Source organism: Martes martes (assembly GCF_963455335.1).
Source record: "Martes martes genome assembly, chromosome: X".
In the NCBI taxonomy this organism is placed as follows: Eukaryota; Metazoa; Chordata; class Mammalia; order Carnivora; family Mustelidae; genus Martes; species Martes martes.
In genome coordinates this window covers 44,213,681-44,233,639 of record NC_137897.1, presented here as the reverse complement: position 1 = coordinate 44,233,639, position 19,959 = coordinate 44,213,681, and the positions used below count along the sequence as shown (strand labels likewise).

Below are 19,959 nucleotides of genomic sequence, written 5' to 3'. Positions count from 1 at the left end.
TCTTAACTAGTCACATTTACATGTATGTTATGTGGCTCATGATACCTATTTTATAGGATTTTTTAAAAAATAAAATAATTTCTCTAAGTTTCTTGTCATGGCACATAGCTGGTGTTCAATAAATTATAACTTATCTGTTAATAATTTTTCAAACAATGTGGGGTTAGCAGAATGTATGTGGTAGAATTACTAGGATTGACTGAAGTATATAACCCTTTCTCTTGGCTTCAGGTTTTCGAAATAATCGGCTTGGAAATCCTCCCCTTCCACGAAATCAGATGAGCACTATCTCTGCTGGAAAGCCAATGGTAATATCTTTCAAGAGTCCTAAGACCATGTGTTAGCATTAGACTCAGGTTGCTTCTTGATTTTTATACTCTGAGTTAAGGAGTTAAGGTAATTCAATGTTATCAGAATATCAAGGCTGTATATACCTATGTTGCATTCTCAACTTGAGGCTGGCAGATTATGTAAAGAAAACATCCAGATTAGTAACCACTAGGGCACTGTGAAGGTAGATTAGCTAATGTTGGAGAGTGGTTCTAGGAGACATGTATTGGTCCATTGTCCTGCCCCTGGAGGATTCTGTCCATATTTCACTGTTAGAATAATTTCTTATTATTCTCAGTAGGTTCTTTGTATCCCAACAATCCCTGCTACTGGCATTATCCACTGTATCACAACTTCTGAGGGAACCATTTTGGAGCCTGTTCAAATGTTAAATAGCTTTTCTGTCTGTTTTATCCTTTAGTTTTCTCACCATGTGCCCCAGAAAATGAAATATCCACCACCATTCCCAATGGGACCCAACTCCTCTCTTCTCTTCTCTCCCCATGCTTTGGGGGAATCCCATGCTTTTTCTGAGGATCCCATGCTGCAGGACAGCCCCTTTGCCAATTGGGCTGTCTCTTATGACTCCTCTGCATCCCATTTTCCCAATTACCTGACTTCCAAAACCTCACCTCCTTTGGGACCAGACTCTTCTCACTCCTCTTCCTCTGATGGTGATGAACCAAATGGAACCAGCTCTGAGTAAGTATCTCAATAGGCACTCAAGAGAACAGACTTCTGGAGAATCTATCTATCTATCTATCTATCTATCTATCTATATATATATATATATTTTTTTTTTTTAGCTGGTAACCTGGGTGGAGCATGGGGAAGTATATGTTTCTGGCTTTTCTCTGTGGCTCTTTACTCTTAAATGAAGTAGGAACACTCTGTGCTTGACTACTTCATACTCATATTGACTCTGCACCAGTGGTAATTTTCAGCTACCCATGCCCCTGAAATAAAAGGAAGCATTGCAGTTGGTTAGGAAAGCTGTAGGTATGGGTGTGCTACATTTCATGGCTGTCATTTTTTAATTTTGAGAGGGAAGGATTGAATGTAGAAAAAATGGTAATATTTATAGAATTGAAGTATTATATGCAGCCATCAAAAGAAATGAAATCTGGCCATTTGCAATGACGTGGATGGAACTAGAGGGTATTATGTTGAGCAAAATAAGTCAATCAGAGAAAGACAGTTGTCATATGATCTCCCTGATACGAGGAATTTGAGAGGAAGGGTGGGGGATTTGGGGGGTAGGGAAGGAAAAAATGAAACAAGATGGGATCAGGAGGGAGACAAACCATAAGAGACTCTTAATCTCACAAAACAAACTGAGGGTTGATGGAGGGGGTAGGGAGAGGGTGGTTGGGTTAGGGACATTGGGGAGGATATGTGCTATGGTGAGTGCTGTGAAATGTGTAAGCCTGATGATTCACAGACCTGTACCCCTGGGGCTAATAATACATTATATGTTAATAAAAATAATCTTAAAAAAAAAAGAATTGACGTATTAAAACAGTTGAGTATGCAGTTATATTGCTGAAGACAGGGTTCTGAGGATGAAAACAGTGGTATTTTATACTAGCTTATTTGTTCTTAGATTATTTCTCCAAGCAGATTCTTCCTGGGAAACACTGAGGTTTCAATTGTAATTAGTTTCTTAGAATGTAAGCTGACTCTAGACATGGCCTTTTATAAGGTGTAGAGGAAATGAATCAGGTCCAATACTAATTTAGTGTCTTGATTTCCAGAGGGTCTGGAAGAATCCTTAGCCTCAGAACAGACATCTTCAGTTAGAATGTCTTTTTTTTTTTTTTTACTATACTCATATGTTTATATCTTTGTTTTTTTTCCAGCTGAATTTTCTTATTATGTTAGTTACCATACATCATTAGTATTTGATGTAGTATTCAGTGATTCGTTATTTGCATATAACACCCAGTGCTCGTTACTCCTTTATCTCTTCTACAAGATCTTTTGAAATTTTTAGTCACATCACAGAAACACTTCAGCAGCAGCCTGGATGGGAGGATCCAAATGGTGACAGAGGGTCCTGGGTACAGCCCATCGATGCTGGAGTTGCAGATACCAGCCTGGGTGATGGAGAGCCCCACATCCCATCCCTGCTGTCTATGTCTACAAGGAACCACATGGACATCACCATTCCGCCCTTACCTCCAGTAGCTCCCGAAGTCTTACGGGTTGCTGAACACAGACACCGAAGGGGTCTTATGTACCCATATATCTATCATGTCCTCACTAAGGTAAGAGAGCACATTGGCACCTACCTCCCTGCTTTCAGCATTGTACTACACACTTCTAGAACCATAAGTTACCAGAGAAAATTCTAATTGGTTCTGAAGGGAGATAAAATACCAAGTATCCTGGGGCCCCTCATTGTATTAAGGGCCTCAGGTAAAGTGACGCCAGCAGGAGATGGAACTTTATAATAAATGAGGCCCCAAGAAGAGAACTATAATTGTGAGATGTCAAAGAGGATCATACACCATATTGATAGACTGTGGACTTAGGGCTGGACACAATCTAAGAAAAGGTTTTATGCCCTTGTTCTTTACACCCTTGTTCTTTACTACTTCTTCTATTTTTCCAGAGTTGTTTCCTTCCTCCAGTCTTACTATACAAATCTATCCCCCAGCAAAATGTCTAAGATGTGACTTTCTCCATTTAGTCAGCTACAGTCAGTCATGGCAGAGACTCTAAAAATGGAGCATAGCTTTTAAGCTGGCTATGATCAGGGGGCTTATTACAGCTTCTTTTTATTCTGAAACTGTTAAATACAAGTAGAAAATTTGGTAGCTTGGCTACAGAGGCTATAGTTCATTACTGATTCTTCTCAGCTCAATTCCAAATCTTGAGGTAACTCATTTTGTTCTTTTTCCTGGACTTTTTGTTATTGTTGTTGTTAGGGTGAGATTAAGATCCCCGTATGTATTGAGGATGAGTGTAACATGGAGCTGCCTCCAGCTGCTCTCCTGTTCCGGTCTGCACGTCAGTATGTTTATGGAGTCCTTTTCAGTCTGGCAGAAACACAGCGGAAAATGGAACGCCTAGCCATACGGCGGCGGCTACCTGTAGAAGGTAGGTTTAGTTCTAGCTTCAACAGCTCTCTCAGAGCTTGGTGTGGAACAAAAATGTCTGTGCAAGCACATCATAATACTTTTGGCTATGGAGCAGTCTTTGAGAAAATACATAATTCACCAGAATACACATTACTATGGGAACTGAATTAACTTAAGCCTCAATTATTTAATTATTAAGCATTCAGAATCACTACTACTTAAAAGAACCATGCTGGACTTCGGGAATGTAGAGGTATATCTGACATAGATTTTCCTCCTCAGTAAGGTTTTGTTGTGGATTTGATCCCGTAGAGAGTTGGAGCCATTGAGATGTTTTAAGCTGCAGAAGGACATGGTCAGATTAGTGTGTTCAGTAGAACCCTCTAGATTTCTGCTTCTGGGAAGATGGAGTACATATACTTTTCCTTATTTCTCCTGCTAAATACAACTGAAAGCCCAGGACATTATATATATATAGAAAGCACAAGACATTCTCAAAGGTGACAAGAAGAAGAATGCAGACTGGCTAAGGACTTTGGGATCCAAGGAGTAATGCAGTGGTGAGTTCCCTGGGTTTTCTTATTGCTGCATATATCCTAGACTAGGTGTGGGACAAGCTGGCAGCCCAGAAACACCCAACAGGTACAGACCAGTAAAAGCCCCAAGAAATGCCTTCTCACTCTAGTCAAAGGACCCAAAAGAAAGAACCTAGCAACACAACGTTTTCAGATAATAACCACTCTACACTAGTCAAATACCACGGAAAAACTGCAGCCCACCCTCACCCCTACTAGCAAAGGCCAGATAAATAACCTAGACTTCTATCCTTGCCAGACTGTATAACCAGGGAGAGAGGGGAGCTGAGAGGGGAGCCAGGGCTTTCATTCACTCCTGCTTGGCAGGAATGAGATAGCATCCCCCTTTATTCACTGTAGTGATAGCAGAAAATACCTGCTAAAACAACAAAATTAAAATAATATCCTTTTAAAATATTAAAGATCCTTTTAAAAGATTGAAATAAGAGTCTTTTAAAATAATATCCCAAATGTCCAGGTTTCAATTGAAAATCCTTCATCATACTAAGAACCAGAAAGATTTCAAACTGAGATCTCACACCAAGGAAAGAAAGTCAGTGGGTGCCATCATTGAGATGACATAGATGTTTGAATTACCTGATAGGGATTTCAAAGCAGCCATCATAAAAATGCTTTGACGAAGAGTTCTGAACATGCATGACACAACTTAAAAATAGAAAGTCTTAGCAACGAAACAGAAGATAGAAGAAAGGGAAATTAAGAACTAAAAAATACAATAACAAAATACTCAATAGATGGGTTAAATAACAAATTGGAGACAACAAAAGAAATAATCAGTGAATGTGGAGACATAACAATAGAAATTACTCAATTTGAATAATAGAAAATAGGCTGAAATAATGGACGGGGATCAGTGAAACTAAAACAAAAGGTCTAATATTTGTGTCATCACAGTTCCAGAAGGAGAGGTGGGAGAGGGTGGACTGCAGATGTATTCAAATAAATAATGGCTGGAATATTATAAAATTTGGGAAAAGCAAGCCCACAGATCCAGGAAACCAAGTGAATTATAAATAATACAAACCCAAAGAAATCCATGCGAAGATGTATCTTGATTAAACCTGTGAAAGCTAAAGGCAGAAAAATTCTTGAAAGCCTCCAGAGAAAAGCAATGCTTTACCTATTGTGGCAAAACAGTATGAATAACAGCTGATCTCTCTTCAGAAGCCAGAATCCAGAAGGAAGTTGCACAACATTTTCAAGGGCTGAAAGGAAAGAAATGTCAGGTTAGAATTCTGTATCAAACAAAAGCATCCTCCAGGAATGAAGGGGAAATCAACATATTCTCAGGTGAAGGAAAACTAGGATAATTTTTCACAAGCAGAACTGCAGTAAAAGAAGGGCTAAAGGTATTCCTCTTCACAAAAAGGAAATGATAAAAGGAGGAATCTTGGGAGGAGCTTGGGAAGATGGCAGAATAGGAGGACCCTGAGTTCACCCCGTCCCATGTTTCCAGTTAGATATCATCCACATCCAAGTCAATAAACTGGAGAGCGATCTGAAGACTGATAGAACAAACTGCACAAACAGTAGACAGATCTGTTCATACTTGTTTCTGAGTATGTTGGGGGACTTCTGAAACAAGGGAGCTGGCAGGTGCCATTTTCCATCCCCAACTGTCAGCATAAGCACAGAGACACCTGCTGGAGGTGGGGCTGCACAGACACTTGGCACCTAACTCACTAGCAGTGCTCCATGCCCCTGAGTTCTCCTGAGGACTTATCAACTCCAAGCGGCTGGTGGGCTCAGGGCAATTTTTAAAAAAAGATTTACTTATTTTAGAGAGACAGCGCAAGTAAGAGGGGCAGAGGGAGAAGGAGAGAGAATCCCAAGCAGACTACGTGCTGAGCATGGAGCCTGACATGGGATTTGATCCCACCACCTGAGCTGAGGCCAAGAGCTGGGCAGTTATGGGGCGCCTGGGTGGCTCAGTTGGTTAAGCATCTGCCATTGGCTCAGGTTGTGATCCCAGGGTCCTGGAATTGAGCCCCACTTCGGGCTCTCTGCCCAGCGGGGAGCCTGCTTCTCCTTCTCCTCTGCCTGCCATGCCCCTTGCTGTGCTTTCTCTCTGTCAAATGAATAAATACAATCTTTAAAAAAAAAGAGTTAGATGCTTAACTGACTACACCACCCAAGCACCCCAGGGCAAATTTTGTTAAAGCTGAACAGGTTCCCTACCCAGCCACGAGGTGCACGGCTGCCACTGAGCACCATGCATGTCTGTCACACTGTGCTTAGTTGTGCACCCCTAGCTACCCCTGTGTGATCTCCAGGACATGTGACCCCAGCCTCGAGCATGTACCACACTGAGCAGCAATCCTCCAGGCACTTTTTTGTGCACCCACAGGCATCATCTCCCACCATGCCCAGCTGCGTACCCCCAGCTGGTCTTGTATTTCTGGTTGCCCAGTGTGCAGCCTCCAACTACTACAACAGTAAAGGAGATCTGGCATAGGACTAGTTGCCCAGTGTATATTTTGCTAATACAACTGTCCTGTTCCCTTTCCTTGGTGGGTATGCCCCACTCCGCCAGAGCTAGCCTGCCTGGGTCCCACTACCACCATAGAGAGCAAGCACAACCCACAGCAGGCAGAGAGTCAGTACTGATGACTACATGGAAAGGAAAAGGGACCCATAAACAAAAGAAGGCCATAAGCAATATACATAGGATATTCTCCTGAAGTGCCAGATTCTGGTGAACAGGGGATTAACACTCCAGGACCTCTTTTTTATGAAGTCACTACTTTCAAGAGGAGAAGATGGAACTGACTTTGTTAACACACAGAAATTGACACAGAGAGGCAGACAAAATGAGAAAACAAATTTATCCCAACTGAAAGAAAGGATAAGGCCAAAGCCAGAGATCTAACCAAAACAGATGTAAGTAACATGCTGGATAAAGACATTAAAGCAATGATTCTAAGGATACTCACTGGACTTGAGAAAAGAGTGGAATACATGTGTGAGACACTTAACACAGAGATAGGGATGACATAGCAAAGATAAGGGGCACAATAAATGACATGAGAAACACACTTGATGGAATGAACAGCAAGATAGAAGAAGCAGAGGAACATGTACATGGAAACAAATGAAAATGAATTAGTGACCTAGGAGAGAGAGTAATGGAAAATAATCAAGCTGAATAAAGGAGAGAGAAAAGAATTACGCAAAACAAGAATAGACTTAGGGAACTCACTGACTCAGTTAAATGTAATAACATTTATATTACAGGAGTCTCAGAAGAGAGAGAAAGGTGGTCAGAAAGTGTATTTGAAGAAATGACAGCTGAAAAGTTCCCTAAGCTGGAGAAGGAAGCAGATACTCGGGTACAGGAGGCACAGAGAAACCCCAACAGAATCAACAAAAGCTGACCAAGAGCAAGACATATTGTAATTAAACTTATAAAGTATAGTGATAAAGAAAAAATTCTAAAGGTAGCAAGGTAAAACAAGTCATTAACTTACAAGGGAAAAATCATAAGGCTAGCAGAAGATTTTGCAACAGAAGCTTTGCAAGCCAGAAGGGAGTAGCATGATATACTTGAAGAGCTGAATGGGAGAAATGAAGAGTCAAGAATACTCTATCCAGCCAGGCTATCATTCAGAGTAGAAGGAGACTTAAAGAGTTCCCCAGACAAACAAACCTAAAGCAGTTCATGACCACTAAACCAGCCCTACAAGAAATATTAAAATGTGAGACCTGATGTTATAAAAATCCTAGAAGAGAACACAGGCAGGAACGTCTTTGTCATTAGCTGTGGTAGCTTCTTTCTAGATAGGCCTCCCGAGGCAAGGGAAACAAAAGCAAAAATAAACTCTTGGGACTATATCAAATAAAAAGCTTCTGCACTGCAAAGGAAACAATCAAAACTAAAAGGCAGAATGGGAGAAGATATTTGCACATGACATATCCACTAAAAGGCTAGTATCCAAAATATATAAAGGACTTACAAAACTCAAACCCAAAAAACAACCCAATTAAAAATTGGACAGAAGACATGAACAGACATTTTTCCATAGAAGACATCTAGGTAGCCAACAGGTACATGAAAAGATGCTCAAAATCACTCATCCTCAAGGAAGTGCATATCAAAACTACAATGAGGTAACACCTCACACCTGTCAGAATGGCTAAAATCAAAGACACAAGGAACAACAGGTATTGGCAAGGATGTAGAGAACCGGGAACCCTCTTGCAGTGTTGGTGAGAATGCAAAGTTGTACAGCCACTGTGCTAAATAGTATGGAAGTTCCTCAAAAATTTAAAACTGGAATGAACCAGTTTTTGTATGAATGAACCAGTATTTGTACTACTAGCTATTTACCCAAATACAGAGACACTAATTCAAAGGGATACATGCATCCTTATGTTTATAGCAGTATTTTTATAATAGCCACAATATGGAAATAGCCCAAGTGTCCCATCAGTTGGTGGATGGATAAAGATGTGGTGTGTGTATGGAATATAATGGAATATTGTATAGGAATATATAATGGAATATTATTAAGCCCTAATAGTAACTAAATCTTGCCATTTGCATCAATATTGGGAGCTAGAGAATATAATGCTAAGCAAAATAAGAGAAAGACAAATACCATATGATTTCACTAAATGTGGAATTTAAGAAACAAAATATATAAGCAAAGGAAAAAAATGAGAGATAGAGCAAAAAACAGGCTTTCCATAATAAGGAACAAATTCATGGGTACCAGAGCGGGGGAGTAGGAGGGTGGGTACATGTCCTGATGAGCACAGGGTGATGTATGAAAGTGCTGAATCACTGTATTGTACACCTGAAACTAGTAACACTGTATGTTAACTAACTAGAGTTAAAGTAGAAACTTAAAGAAGGAATCTTGCAACATCAGGAAGGAAGGAAAGACAATGGAGGGAACAAATATTTAGGTAAAAACAATAGACTTTGCTTTTCTTGAGTTTTCTAAATTTCACAGTTGAAGCAAAAGTATCACTGCTTAATTTGGTTCTTAGTGTCTGTAGGGAAAATATGTAAGACAGTTCTAAGTCAGGAAGATTAAAGGGATGTAACTGGTGAGGTTTCTATACTTGAACAGGTAAAATGTCAATGCCAGTAGACTGTGGTAACTTATGTGCACATAATGCAATGCCTAGAAAATGCATTAGAAAAGGTGTACTCAGAAATACTCAAAAACACTATAGATAAATCAACATGGAATTCTAAAATAAGTTCATATAACCTACAGGAAGGGAAGAGGAAGAAAGCAGAGATATGAAAAACAGAAAACAAACAAAAAAAATGATAGACTTAAGCCCTAACATCGATAATTACATTAAATGTAGTGGTCTAATTACACCAGTTAAAATACAGTCATTGGCAGACTGGATAAAAATCATAACCCAATTATGTGTTGCCTCCAAAAATTCACTTCAAATATAAGTGATATGTATGTTGAAAGTTGAATGATGGAAAATTATTTACCATGAAAACATTAAACAAAAGAAATTAGGAATGGCTATATTAATACCACATAAAGTAGACTTCGGAGCAAAGCAGATTGTCAGGAAAAGAGAGGGATATTATATACTGGTAAGAGTCAATATACCAAGAACACTAGCAATCCTAAATGTCTGTCACCAAACCACAGAGCCACAAAATATGTGATGCCACAACTGAGAAAACTTAGAAAGAGACAAATCCACAATTATAATCAGAGACTTCAACTCTGCTTTCAATAATGAGTAGAACAACTAGAAAGAAGATCATCAGGAATATAGAACTCAACAGTACCATTAATGAATAGGATCTAATTGACTATTAATAGAACATGCAACAAGAGGAAAATATATGTTCTTTTCACATGCCCACTTAACATATACCATGATAGATTATATCTTGGACCATGAAACAAACTCAGTAAACTTTTTTTTTTTATTAACATATAATGTATTTTTAGCCCCAGGGGTACAGGTCTGTGTGAATCACCAGGTTTACACACTTCACAGCACTCACCATGGCACATACCCTCCCCAATGTCCATAACCCAACCACCCTCTCCATACCCCCCTCCCCCCGGCAACCCTCAGTTTGTTTTGTGAGATTAAAGAGTCTCTTATGGTTTGTCTCCTTCCCAATCCCATCTTCATTTATTTCATTTATTCTTTTCCTACTCCCCAAGCCCCCCACGTTGCCTCTCAACTTCCTCATATCAGGGAGATCATATGATAGTTGTCTTTCTCCGATTGACTTATTTCACTAAGCATAAAACCCTCTAGTTCGATCCATGTCGTCGCAAATGGCAAGATTTCATTTCTTTTGATGGCTGCATAGTATTCCGTTGTATATATATACCACATCTTCTTTATCCATTCATCTGTTGATGACATCTAGGTTCTTTCCATAGTTTGGCTATTGTGGACATTGCTGCTATAAACATTCAGGTGCACATGCCCCTTCAGATCACTACATCTGTATCTTTAGGGTAAATACCCGGTCAAACTCAGTAAACTTAAGCTCATTAAAATTTATATAGAGTATATTCTCAGACCACTATGGAATCAAACTAGAAATTAAAAACAGAAAGGTAATAGGAAAACCTGGAAATACTTGGAAAATTACAAAGCACTTTAATACAATCCATGGGTCAAAGAACAAGTCTCAAGAGGAAGAAAGAAATACATGGAATGAAATGAAAATAAAAATACAGTATATGAGAGTCTGTGATATGGAGCGAAATTGCTGAGAAGGAAATTTATAGTACTAAATGCTCAAATTAGAGCATCATCTGCATTTTCACCTCAAGAAACAAGAGGAGGAGAAAGCTAAGCCTGCAGCAAACCAAAGTGAAGAATTAATAATAAAGAGTAAAAATCAATGAAATTGAAAACAGAAACATAATAGAGTAATTAGTGAAAAAAAAACCTGGTTCTTTGAAAAGAACAATAAAATTGACAAACTTCTAGAAAGTCTGCAAAGAAAATAGGGAACACATAATTACTAATACCAAGAATGAGGCAGGGAATAACACCATAGTACCTACAGATATCCAAAGGGTTATATGGGAATACTGTAAACAACTCTACACATAAATTTGACGACTGAAACAAAATGGAGCAATCTCTGAAAATTGCAAACTACCACAACACACCTAATATGAAATAGATCATTTGAATAGCCCTGTAAATACTAATAAAATTTAAATTGTCCCAAAAAAGAAATCTGACTGAATTGGTTTCACTGGAGAATTCTACTGAATTTTTAACAGATAATTTTCAAATCCCTATGTTGTACAACTGAAACTAATATAACATTTTATATCAATTATATTTCAATAATAAAATTTTTTAAAAATTTTAATGTAATCTCTACAGCCAGCATGGGGCTCGGACTCATGACTCTGTGAGCAAGAGTTGGATGCTCTACTGAATGAGCCAACCAGGCACCCCTCAATAATAATTCTTTTTTAAAAAGAGTACATAGAGTCTGTCTCGTAAGTCTTTTAATTTCCAACAGTGCTTTATACAGTCAGGCACTTATTGTGGACAATAAACCTTTAAATTGAAAAAAAAGAATTGCCATCAATTCTACACAAATCTTTTTCAGGAAATAAGAGAGAACACTTCCCAAATCACTCTATGAAGCCAGTATTATCCCAATACTAAAACCAGATAAAGACAGTATATAAAAACAGTACTTCAGACCAATATCCTTCATCAGTATAGATATAAAAGTTCTTAACAAAATATTCATCTGTAGAATTCAACAATATATAGAAAGAATTACACACCACTGCCCAGTAGGGTTTATTCTATCTTATAAGATTGGTTCAATATTTGAAAAATCAGTCTATGTAAACTACCATATAGACAGGATAAAAAAGAAAAAGTATCTGGTCATCTCAATGGATGCAGAAAAATATTTAACAAAATTTAACAGTTATGATAAAAAAAAAATCTCAGAAAACTAGGAGTAGAGAATCCTTCAACTTGATAAAGAACATCTACAAAAACCTTACAGCTAACATTACACTTCATGGTGAAAGACTGAATGTTTTTCTCTTAAAATCAGGAGTAAGGCTAGTTATGCCCTCACTGCTGCTCTTCAGCATAGTATTGGAACTTCGAGCCAGCATAGAAAGGCAAGAAAATTATACAGAAGACATACAGATCAGAAGGGAAGAAATAAAACTGTCCCTAGTTGTAGATGACGTAATCTATGTAGAAAATCACAATCTACAACAAAATTCCTAGAACTAATAAGTGAGTTCATCTTGTTTGTAGGATACATAAATTAATTTTATTTCTGTATACTGACAATGAATATGAAGAACCAAAATTTAAAAATACCATTTATAATTCCTCCAAAGAAAATGAAATACTTAGGCATAAATTTAACAAAAGATGTTCAAGGTCTGTATGCTGAAAATTATAAAATGCTGATGAAAGAAATCAGTGAAGAACTACATAAATGGAGAGACATAGATCTCCATGAATTGGAGGATTCAACATAGTAAAATGTCATTTCTCTTCAAATTGATATGCAGGTTTCACAAAATTCCTATCCAGATACCAGCAGGGTTCTTTGTAGATATATACAAGATTATTCTAATATTTATATGAAAAGACAAAGGAACTAGAACAGCTAAAACAATTTTGAAAAGGAGTAAGTGGGCAGCAATCACTCTATCTTGATTTTCAAGACTTTCTGTGTAGCTACAGTAATTAAGACTGTGTGGTATTGGTGATAGTAATATGGACAGACAGAGAAGTGAAACAGAATAGGGAATCCATAAATAGCCCCATGCAAGTACAACCAACTGATTTTTGACAAAGCTGCAGAAGTACTTCATTAAAGGAAGGATAGTCCTTTTAAAAAATGGTACTAGATGAATTGGACATCCATAGGTGAACAGGTACCACACATCTAGATTACTGTCTAAAATATATCAAGAACTCTTGATGGCTCAGTCGATTAAGCATCTGCCTTTGGCTCAGGTCATGATCCCAGGGTCCTGGGATCAAGTCCCACATTGGGCTTCCTGCTCACTGGGGAGTCTGCTTCTCCCTTTGTCTGCCACTCCCCCTGCTTGTGCTCGCTCTCTCGTTCTCTCTCTGGTAAAAAAAAATTTTTTTAAATAAAATATATAAAGAACTCTGAAAACTAAGCATTATGGAAACAGTCTGATTAGAAGATCAGCAAAAGAATTCAAACCTTTCACTGAAGAAATTATATGTGTGGCAAATAAAGACATGAAAAGATGTTTCGCATCATTAGCCATTAAAGAATTGCAATTTTTTTAGAAGGATTTTATTTATTTATTTGACAGAGAGACAGACAGTGAGAAAGGGAACATAGACAGGGAGAGTGGGAGAGGGTGAAGCAGGCTTCCCGCTAAGCAGGGAGCCCAGTGCAGGGTTCAATCCCATTACCCTGGGATCACGACCTGAGCCGAAGGCAGACACCTAGTGACTGAGCCACCCGGGTGCCCAAAGAATTTCAAATTAAAACCACAATGAGATATAACTATATACCTATCAGAATGGCTAAAATGAATAATGGTGTCAATACCACATGCTGGATTGGATGTGGAGGAACTAGATCACCCATAAATTGCTGGTAGGAATGTAAAATGGTACCGCCACTCTAGAAAATATTTTGGCATTTCCTTTCAAAAGTCAAAATAGACTTCTCGTGCACCCCAGCACTTACACTTTGGGGCATTTATCTCAGAGAAGTGAAGACTTACTTTCATGCAGGAACCTATAAACAAATATTCATAATAAATTTTATTTGTAATAGCCGCAAGCTGGGAACAACCCAGATGTCCTTCAAAAGATGAATGGTTGAACTATGGTATGGCTATACCATGGAATACTACTTGGCAAAAAAGTATTGATATATTCAGCAACATGGAAGGATCCTAAGGGCATTATGCCAGGTGCAAACGCCAATCTCAGAAGATTACATACTATATGATTCTATTTATATAACATTCTCCAATTGACAAAATCGTAAGGATAGAGAATAGATTAGCAGTTGCTAGGGATTAGGGATGGTGCTGTAAGGCATTGGGTGTGACCATAAAAGGGGTAGCATAAAGTAGATCTTTGTAGTAATTGAATAGTTCTGTATCTTGATTGCAGTGGTGGTTATACAAACCTCCGTGTGAGGGGTGCCTGGGTGGCTCACTGAGTTTAAGCATCTGCCTTCGGCTCAGGTCATAATGGTCCTGGGATAAAGCATTAGACTCTCTGCTTAGCGGGGAGTCTGCTTCTCCCTCTCCCTCAGCCTGCCACTCTGCCTACTTGTATTCTCTTTGTGTCAAATAAATAAATAGAATTAAAAAAAAAAAAAACTACCTGTGACATAGAACTATACACACAACTATACCAAGGTCAACTTCCTAGCTTTGATATTATAATTGTTTTAGATATAACTTTTGGGAGAAACTGGGTAAGGATACACAGGACCTCTCTCAACTATCTTTGTAACTCCCTATGAATTAATTATTTCAAAATAAAAATTTTGTTGAAAAGAGAATTCTCACGGTTGTGGAGCATGCATATGAGGTAGACCAGACAGGATGAAGTCTGGGACAGCACTCTGGAGACTTGTCAGGTGAAAGGTGATGAGATTTGAACCTCTGCAATATTTGTTGTGATGAAGAAAAGGGCACAGATATAAAACATAATCAAGTAATAGAATCAGCAGGACCTTGGAAATAACCAGATGTGTACAAGGTGAAGGAGAGTGTAGACTCTGGGATGACTTCCAGGTTTCTAGCTTGGGTAATTGATTAGATGCTAGATGTCTTAAGTAAAAGAGGCCATAGCTTAAGAGCCTGACATATACCAGAAGTAGACAGAAGCCATGTTTTCTTCATCTCTTAAACCTTCAAAAATCTAAAAGATGTTGATTTTTTTGAGAATTTTATGAAATTTTAAAAAATCTATAATAATAATCTATAAGTCTATAATGAAGGCAGATATTTTTAAAGATTTTTTATAAACATACAATGTATTGTTAGCCCCAGGGGTACAGGTCTGTGAATCGCCAGGTTTACATACTTCACAGCACTCATCATAGCACATACCCTCCCCAATGTCCATAATCCAACCACCCTCTCCCTACCCCCCTGCCCCCAGCAACCCTCAGTTTGTTTTGTGAGATTAAGAGTCTCTTATGGTTTGTCTTCCTCCCAATCCCATCTTGTATGAAGCCAGATACTTATGTAATTCTTAGTTGGACTTCTTTCCTTGCTAGCCTGGTACATGTACTTAAATGAGTTTTAATATAATTAACTGTGTGATTTTGAGACTTTATTTCTTCGTCTGAAAAATGGGCACTATGTTTTATGATAATATAGATACAATATTTCTCTCTCAGGATTAGAGTTCTGAGTTCTGAGAAATAAGTGAGAACTTTATATGTAAAGTTCTTAGCATGTATCAAACATCTGATAAGTGTTTACTATTCCTGCTGTTACTACTGTTAACAAGAAAAATTAATGGTAACAAAAAATAAAAAGATGTTGAAATATGACAGATCCTGTCAATTGTGGCCAGTTGACATTCTCTAGAACCTGTTTTTCCTCAATTTCTGTTTTCTAGTTCCTTCAGTGATCCTCAAAGAGTGGTCTGCCTATAAAGGGAAGTCTCCTCAAACCCCTGAGCTGGTGTCTGCACTGACGTTTCGGGAATGGACTTGCCCAAACCTCAAGAAGCTCTGGCTAGGCAAAGCCGTTGAGGACAAGAACAGAAGGATGCGGGCCTTCCTGGCCTGTATGAAGTCAGATACACCCAGTATGCTCAATCCAGCTAATGTCCCAACCCATCTGCTGCTCATGTGCTGTGTACTCCGGTAAGCCATGTGACAGGGAGGTGGCCAGTTCATTTCTCTTTTACTTTTTTCACATTTCCTTTAAGCATGTGTTTTTATGGTGTTTGGGGATGGGGAGGTTTTTGTTTTATGTTTAGCTTAGAATTCAGAAACACTGAAATTGATTCCTATGACAGTCTCCTCAGTTCATGATCCTCTGTCATCATCAGTTCATGCATGATCTGTGTGAACTTTCATATTTGGTTTTATGTTTGGTTTTTGTCCCCTTCAGTCTTTATTCATGATCTAATTCCCTTCTCTTCCTATAGTTACCCTCTCTTGGGTATTTGGTGTATGTCCTTCCAAGTCATTCTCCATGTATTTATTTAGACATGTGTGTATCCTTGCAGAGTCTATAGTGTTGTTTGCGTGTGTAGATTTTTTCCCCTTTTTTAACAGGAAAGGTGCTGTACATCTCATTCTACTTATTTTTTTCACTCTGTTATTTTTGAGATCTATCCATATTCATACATGGTTCATACCTCATGACTGCTGGATTATGTTCCATCAAATAGTAATGTCACAGTATTTTATTTATTGATTTCCAGTTCTTGGGTGTTCCAAACAGTGCTGCAGGAAGTATCTTCATAGATGTCTTTGTTTCTTTGTGTTCCTGTGTCAGTTTATCTGAAGTATATACTCAGGAGTAGAATTCCTGGACCCTATAAGATACGCATATAGGTTTTTTGCCATATATTGCCAAGTTGCTCTAGATCACTAATGTACTAATATATAGTTCTGTGAACAGCACTTAAGGGTTTCTCTTTCTTCGTAGTGTTGCCAGTACTGATATCACATAACTTCTTAATTTTTGCCAGTCCAGTGGGCTTCAAGTAGTATCTTTTTAAAAAGACTTTGTTTGTTTGTTTAAGAGAGGGGTGGGGGAAGGACAGAGGGAGGAAGAATCTGAAGCAGACTCTGCGCCGAGTGTAGAGCCTGACAGAGGGCTGGATGGGGGTCTGGATCTCATGACCATGAAATCGTGATCTGAGCCATATCCAAGAATCAGACACTTAGCCAACTAAGCCACCCAGGTGCCTCTCAAGTAGTATCTTTTATTTTACTTTTCATTTCTTTGACTATAGATGAGGTGAGCTTCTACTTTATACATATTAACCATTTGTTTTTCTCATTCTGTGCAGTGCCTGTTTATTTTACCTTGCAAGTTTTCTTTTAGGTTACTTGTCTTGCGGATCACAGAAGTTTCTTGTCAAATGTGTGTATATACATACGTATATAGCAAGTATCATTTCTGTATCTGTGTGTGTATATCAAATATACTTTCCATTCACAGTTTTTTAAAACTATGTACAATATTTTGTTGAACAAAAGTGCTTCATTTTCACGAGCTTTTTTATTTTTATAACTTCATACACACAGAAAAGTTGGAAGAATAGTATGGTGAACACCCATATGACCACTGCTTAGGTTCTATAACTAATATTTTACTATACTTACTTTATCTTATTATAACTGTCCATCTGTCCATCTTTAAACAGCCATTTATCCATCCTTTTGGATGCGTTTCCAAATAAGTTGCAGACATCAGTGTACTTCACGCCTAACCAAGAAATATTTAATTTTGGTTTTGTCACACCTTTCAAATTGTATCCGTGTGGTATGTGCTTTTGAACTCTTATTTAATAAATTCTCCCCTACCTTTGGGTCATAAAGATACTTCTCTACATTTTTTAATAGTATTATAATGTTGCCTTCCATGTCAGTTCTTTAATATAATGGGTATTCTGTATATTCTGTAAGGAAGGATCTGATTTTATTCTCTTTACATAATAAGCTAGTTTTCTCAACTCCATTTATTAAATGATCTCTTCTTTCCCCATTGATGTATATTACCACCTTTCTTATGTACCAGGTTCCTATATATTCATGAGTACATTGCTGGATTCATTTTTTTTTCCATTGCCTATTTGATCTCTGGCCAGGAGCACCTTGTTTAAATTATTATAAGTTTTTAATTTTCCTTAATATCAGGTAGGACAAATCTCCACTGTGTACTTTTCTTGTGTCAGACGTGTACTATTTCTGAATCATGTGATCTTTATTCTTCCACATATAATTTAGAATTCATCCAGTTTCCACAAAATCTTGTTGGAATTTTTTGGTTAATGAATTGAGTTTATAGATTAATTTCGGGAGAGTTCACATCTTTATCATGTTAAGTACTCCCATCCAGAGATCATAGTTTACCTCTCCCTTTATTTAGGTCTCTTCCTTTATATCTTAGTAGAGTTACTTTTTTTCCATAGAGGTCTGCATTTTAAAGTTGTAAGTACTTGATACATATTGTAGTGATTATGGTTGACATTCTGTTATCTGTTATACTTTCTCATTGTTTATTTGCTGATGTAGAGGAAGTAAATTTTTATGCAGAGAAGTCAATCTCAACAAGTCATCAGGGAAGCCTGGGTGGCTCAGTCGGTTAATCGTCTGCCTTCAGCTCAAGTCGTGATCCCAGGGTTCTGGGACCAAGTCCTGCATCAGACTCCCTGCTCAGCAGGAAGTCTGTTTCTCTCTTCTGTCCCTGTCTCTCCCCACGCCCAGCTCATGCTCTCTCTCTCTCTCTCTCTCACTCCCTCTCTTCCTGACAAATAAATAAATAAGATCTTTTAAAAAAAGTCATCAAAGGGTTACAGAGCATTGACCTTTAAAATTGGACAGACCTTAATTTGAATTCCGGCTTTGTCACTTTGCATCTTGGATAAGTCACTTTAACCTTTTAGAGCATTCATTCCCTTACCATAAATGGGTATAATAATTCTTATTTCTCAGAGCTCTTTAAGGAGTGAGGTAATACATGTAGGGGCCCTATCACATAATAGATGCTTAGTATTTTAATTTTCTAACTGCCTTGAGATTAAAATTGGTGATTTAAGAAGTCTCCCCAATAAGAATAATGACAGAATTCATTCCTCCTAGCTTCTAACATGTTTCTGGCCCATAGCCCTGAATATTAACTCTGGAATTACCTGTTTTGTTTACCTTTATTCTCAAAATACAGTAATAGCTCATTTTTCCATATGTTTGATTCTCTGGATTTTTTTAAACACTTCCAGGAGCATGAAAATAAGAATGGCTTATGAGTAGTTATAATAGCTATCACAAAGCCTAGGCTCTGATAGTCTTATAGGTTCCATATGCTTTCCCTGAAGAAAATCCCTTGGCCTCGTGCTCAACCTATTTATTCTTAATTTAGATACATTTCTGACAATTTGGTTATCTGGTTTTTCAGTGTACAACAGATCAGAAGCAGCAAATTGTAAGGGAGGTGAGACAAGGAATAGGACCTATTCTTAGAACCAGCCCCAGTGACAGCAATGATAAGTGGCAGCTTAAAAGCTGCCTAAAAGCAGGGGAAAAGATATAAAGATTACTTTTTTTAATAAAGATTTTTATTTACTTATTTGACAGAGATCACAAGTAGGCAGAAAGGCAGGCAGAGAGAGAGGAAGGGAAGCAGGCTCCCCGCTGAGCAGAGAGCCCGATGTGGGGCTCAATCCCAGGACCCTGGGATCATGACCTGAGCTGAAGGCAGAGGCTTTAACCCACTGAGCCACCCAGGTCCCCCTAAAGATTACTTTTAAAAAGACCTAAGAACCCATGCGGTAGAGGGGGAAACTGCCTTGTATAAACCAGGAACCTATATAAATTCATTAATAAAGCACAGGCAATAATCATTGTTCATAAAATCATCAAGAACAGGTTCTGTAATATTACATGTTATGTACCTGGCAATGTACTAAGTCAGCTCTTTGTGTACAATGCTTCTAATCCTCATAATAGTGCTAATATGTAAATATTACTTATCTCCATTTATACATGAGGGAACAAAGGCTCAAAGAGAAGTGACTTGCGAAGGTTACAAAGCTAGTAATGGGTAGTGTTAAGAGTTTGTACCCAAGTCTCTCCACCTCCGAATTCCTATGCTCTTTAAAAGACAAAATAATAGAAAAATACAGCCTTACAAATTAACATAAAATCTGGTTGGAAATTTAAAATTCAACTTTAAATGAAGATTAACTTATCCTAAGTACTGCATTGCTCAGCAATTTCAGATAAAGACTGGGTAGCAGTG

General features: G+C 38.0%; 1 protein-coding gene across 2 annotated transcripts in view; it reads left to right on the top strand.

Moving 5' to 3' along the window:
* The window catches only part of FAM120C (family with sequence similarity 120 member C), a gene marked incomplete at its 5' end in the record, with an annotated part of 110,631 nt that overhangs the window by 46,139 nt on the left and 44,533 nt on the right, over positions 1–19,959 (top strand). For both annotated transcript variants that reach the window (XM_080795211.1, XM_080795213.1), the window contains 5 exons: positions 232–308; positions 752–1,032; positions 2,324–2,597; positions 3,261–3,432; positions 15,599–15,848. In XM_080795211.1, coding sequence (XP_080651337.1) covers positions 232–308; positions 752–1,032; positions 2,324–2,597; positions 3,261–3,432; positions 15,599–15,848 — 1,054 coding nt within the window. The remainder of the gene's footprint in view (positions 1–231; positions 309–751; positions 1,033–2,323; positions 2,598–3,260; positions 3,433–15,598; positions 15,849–19,959) is intronic.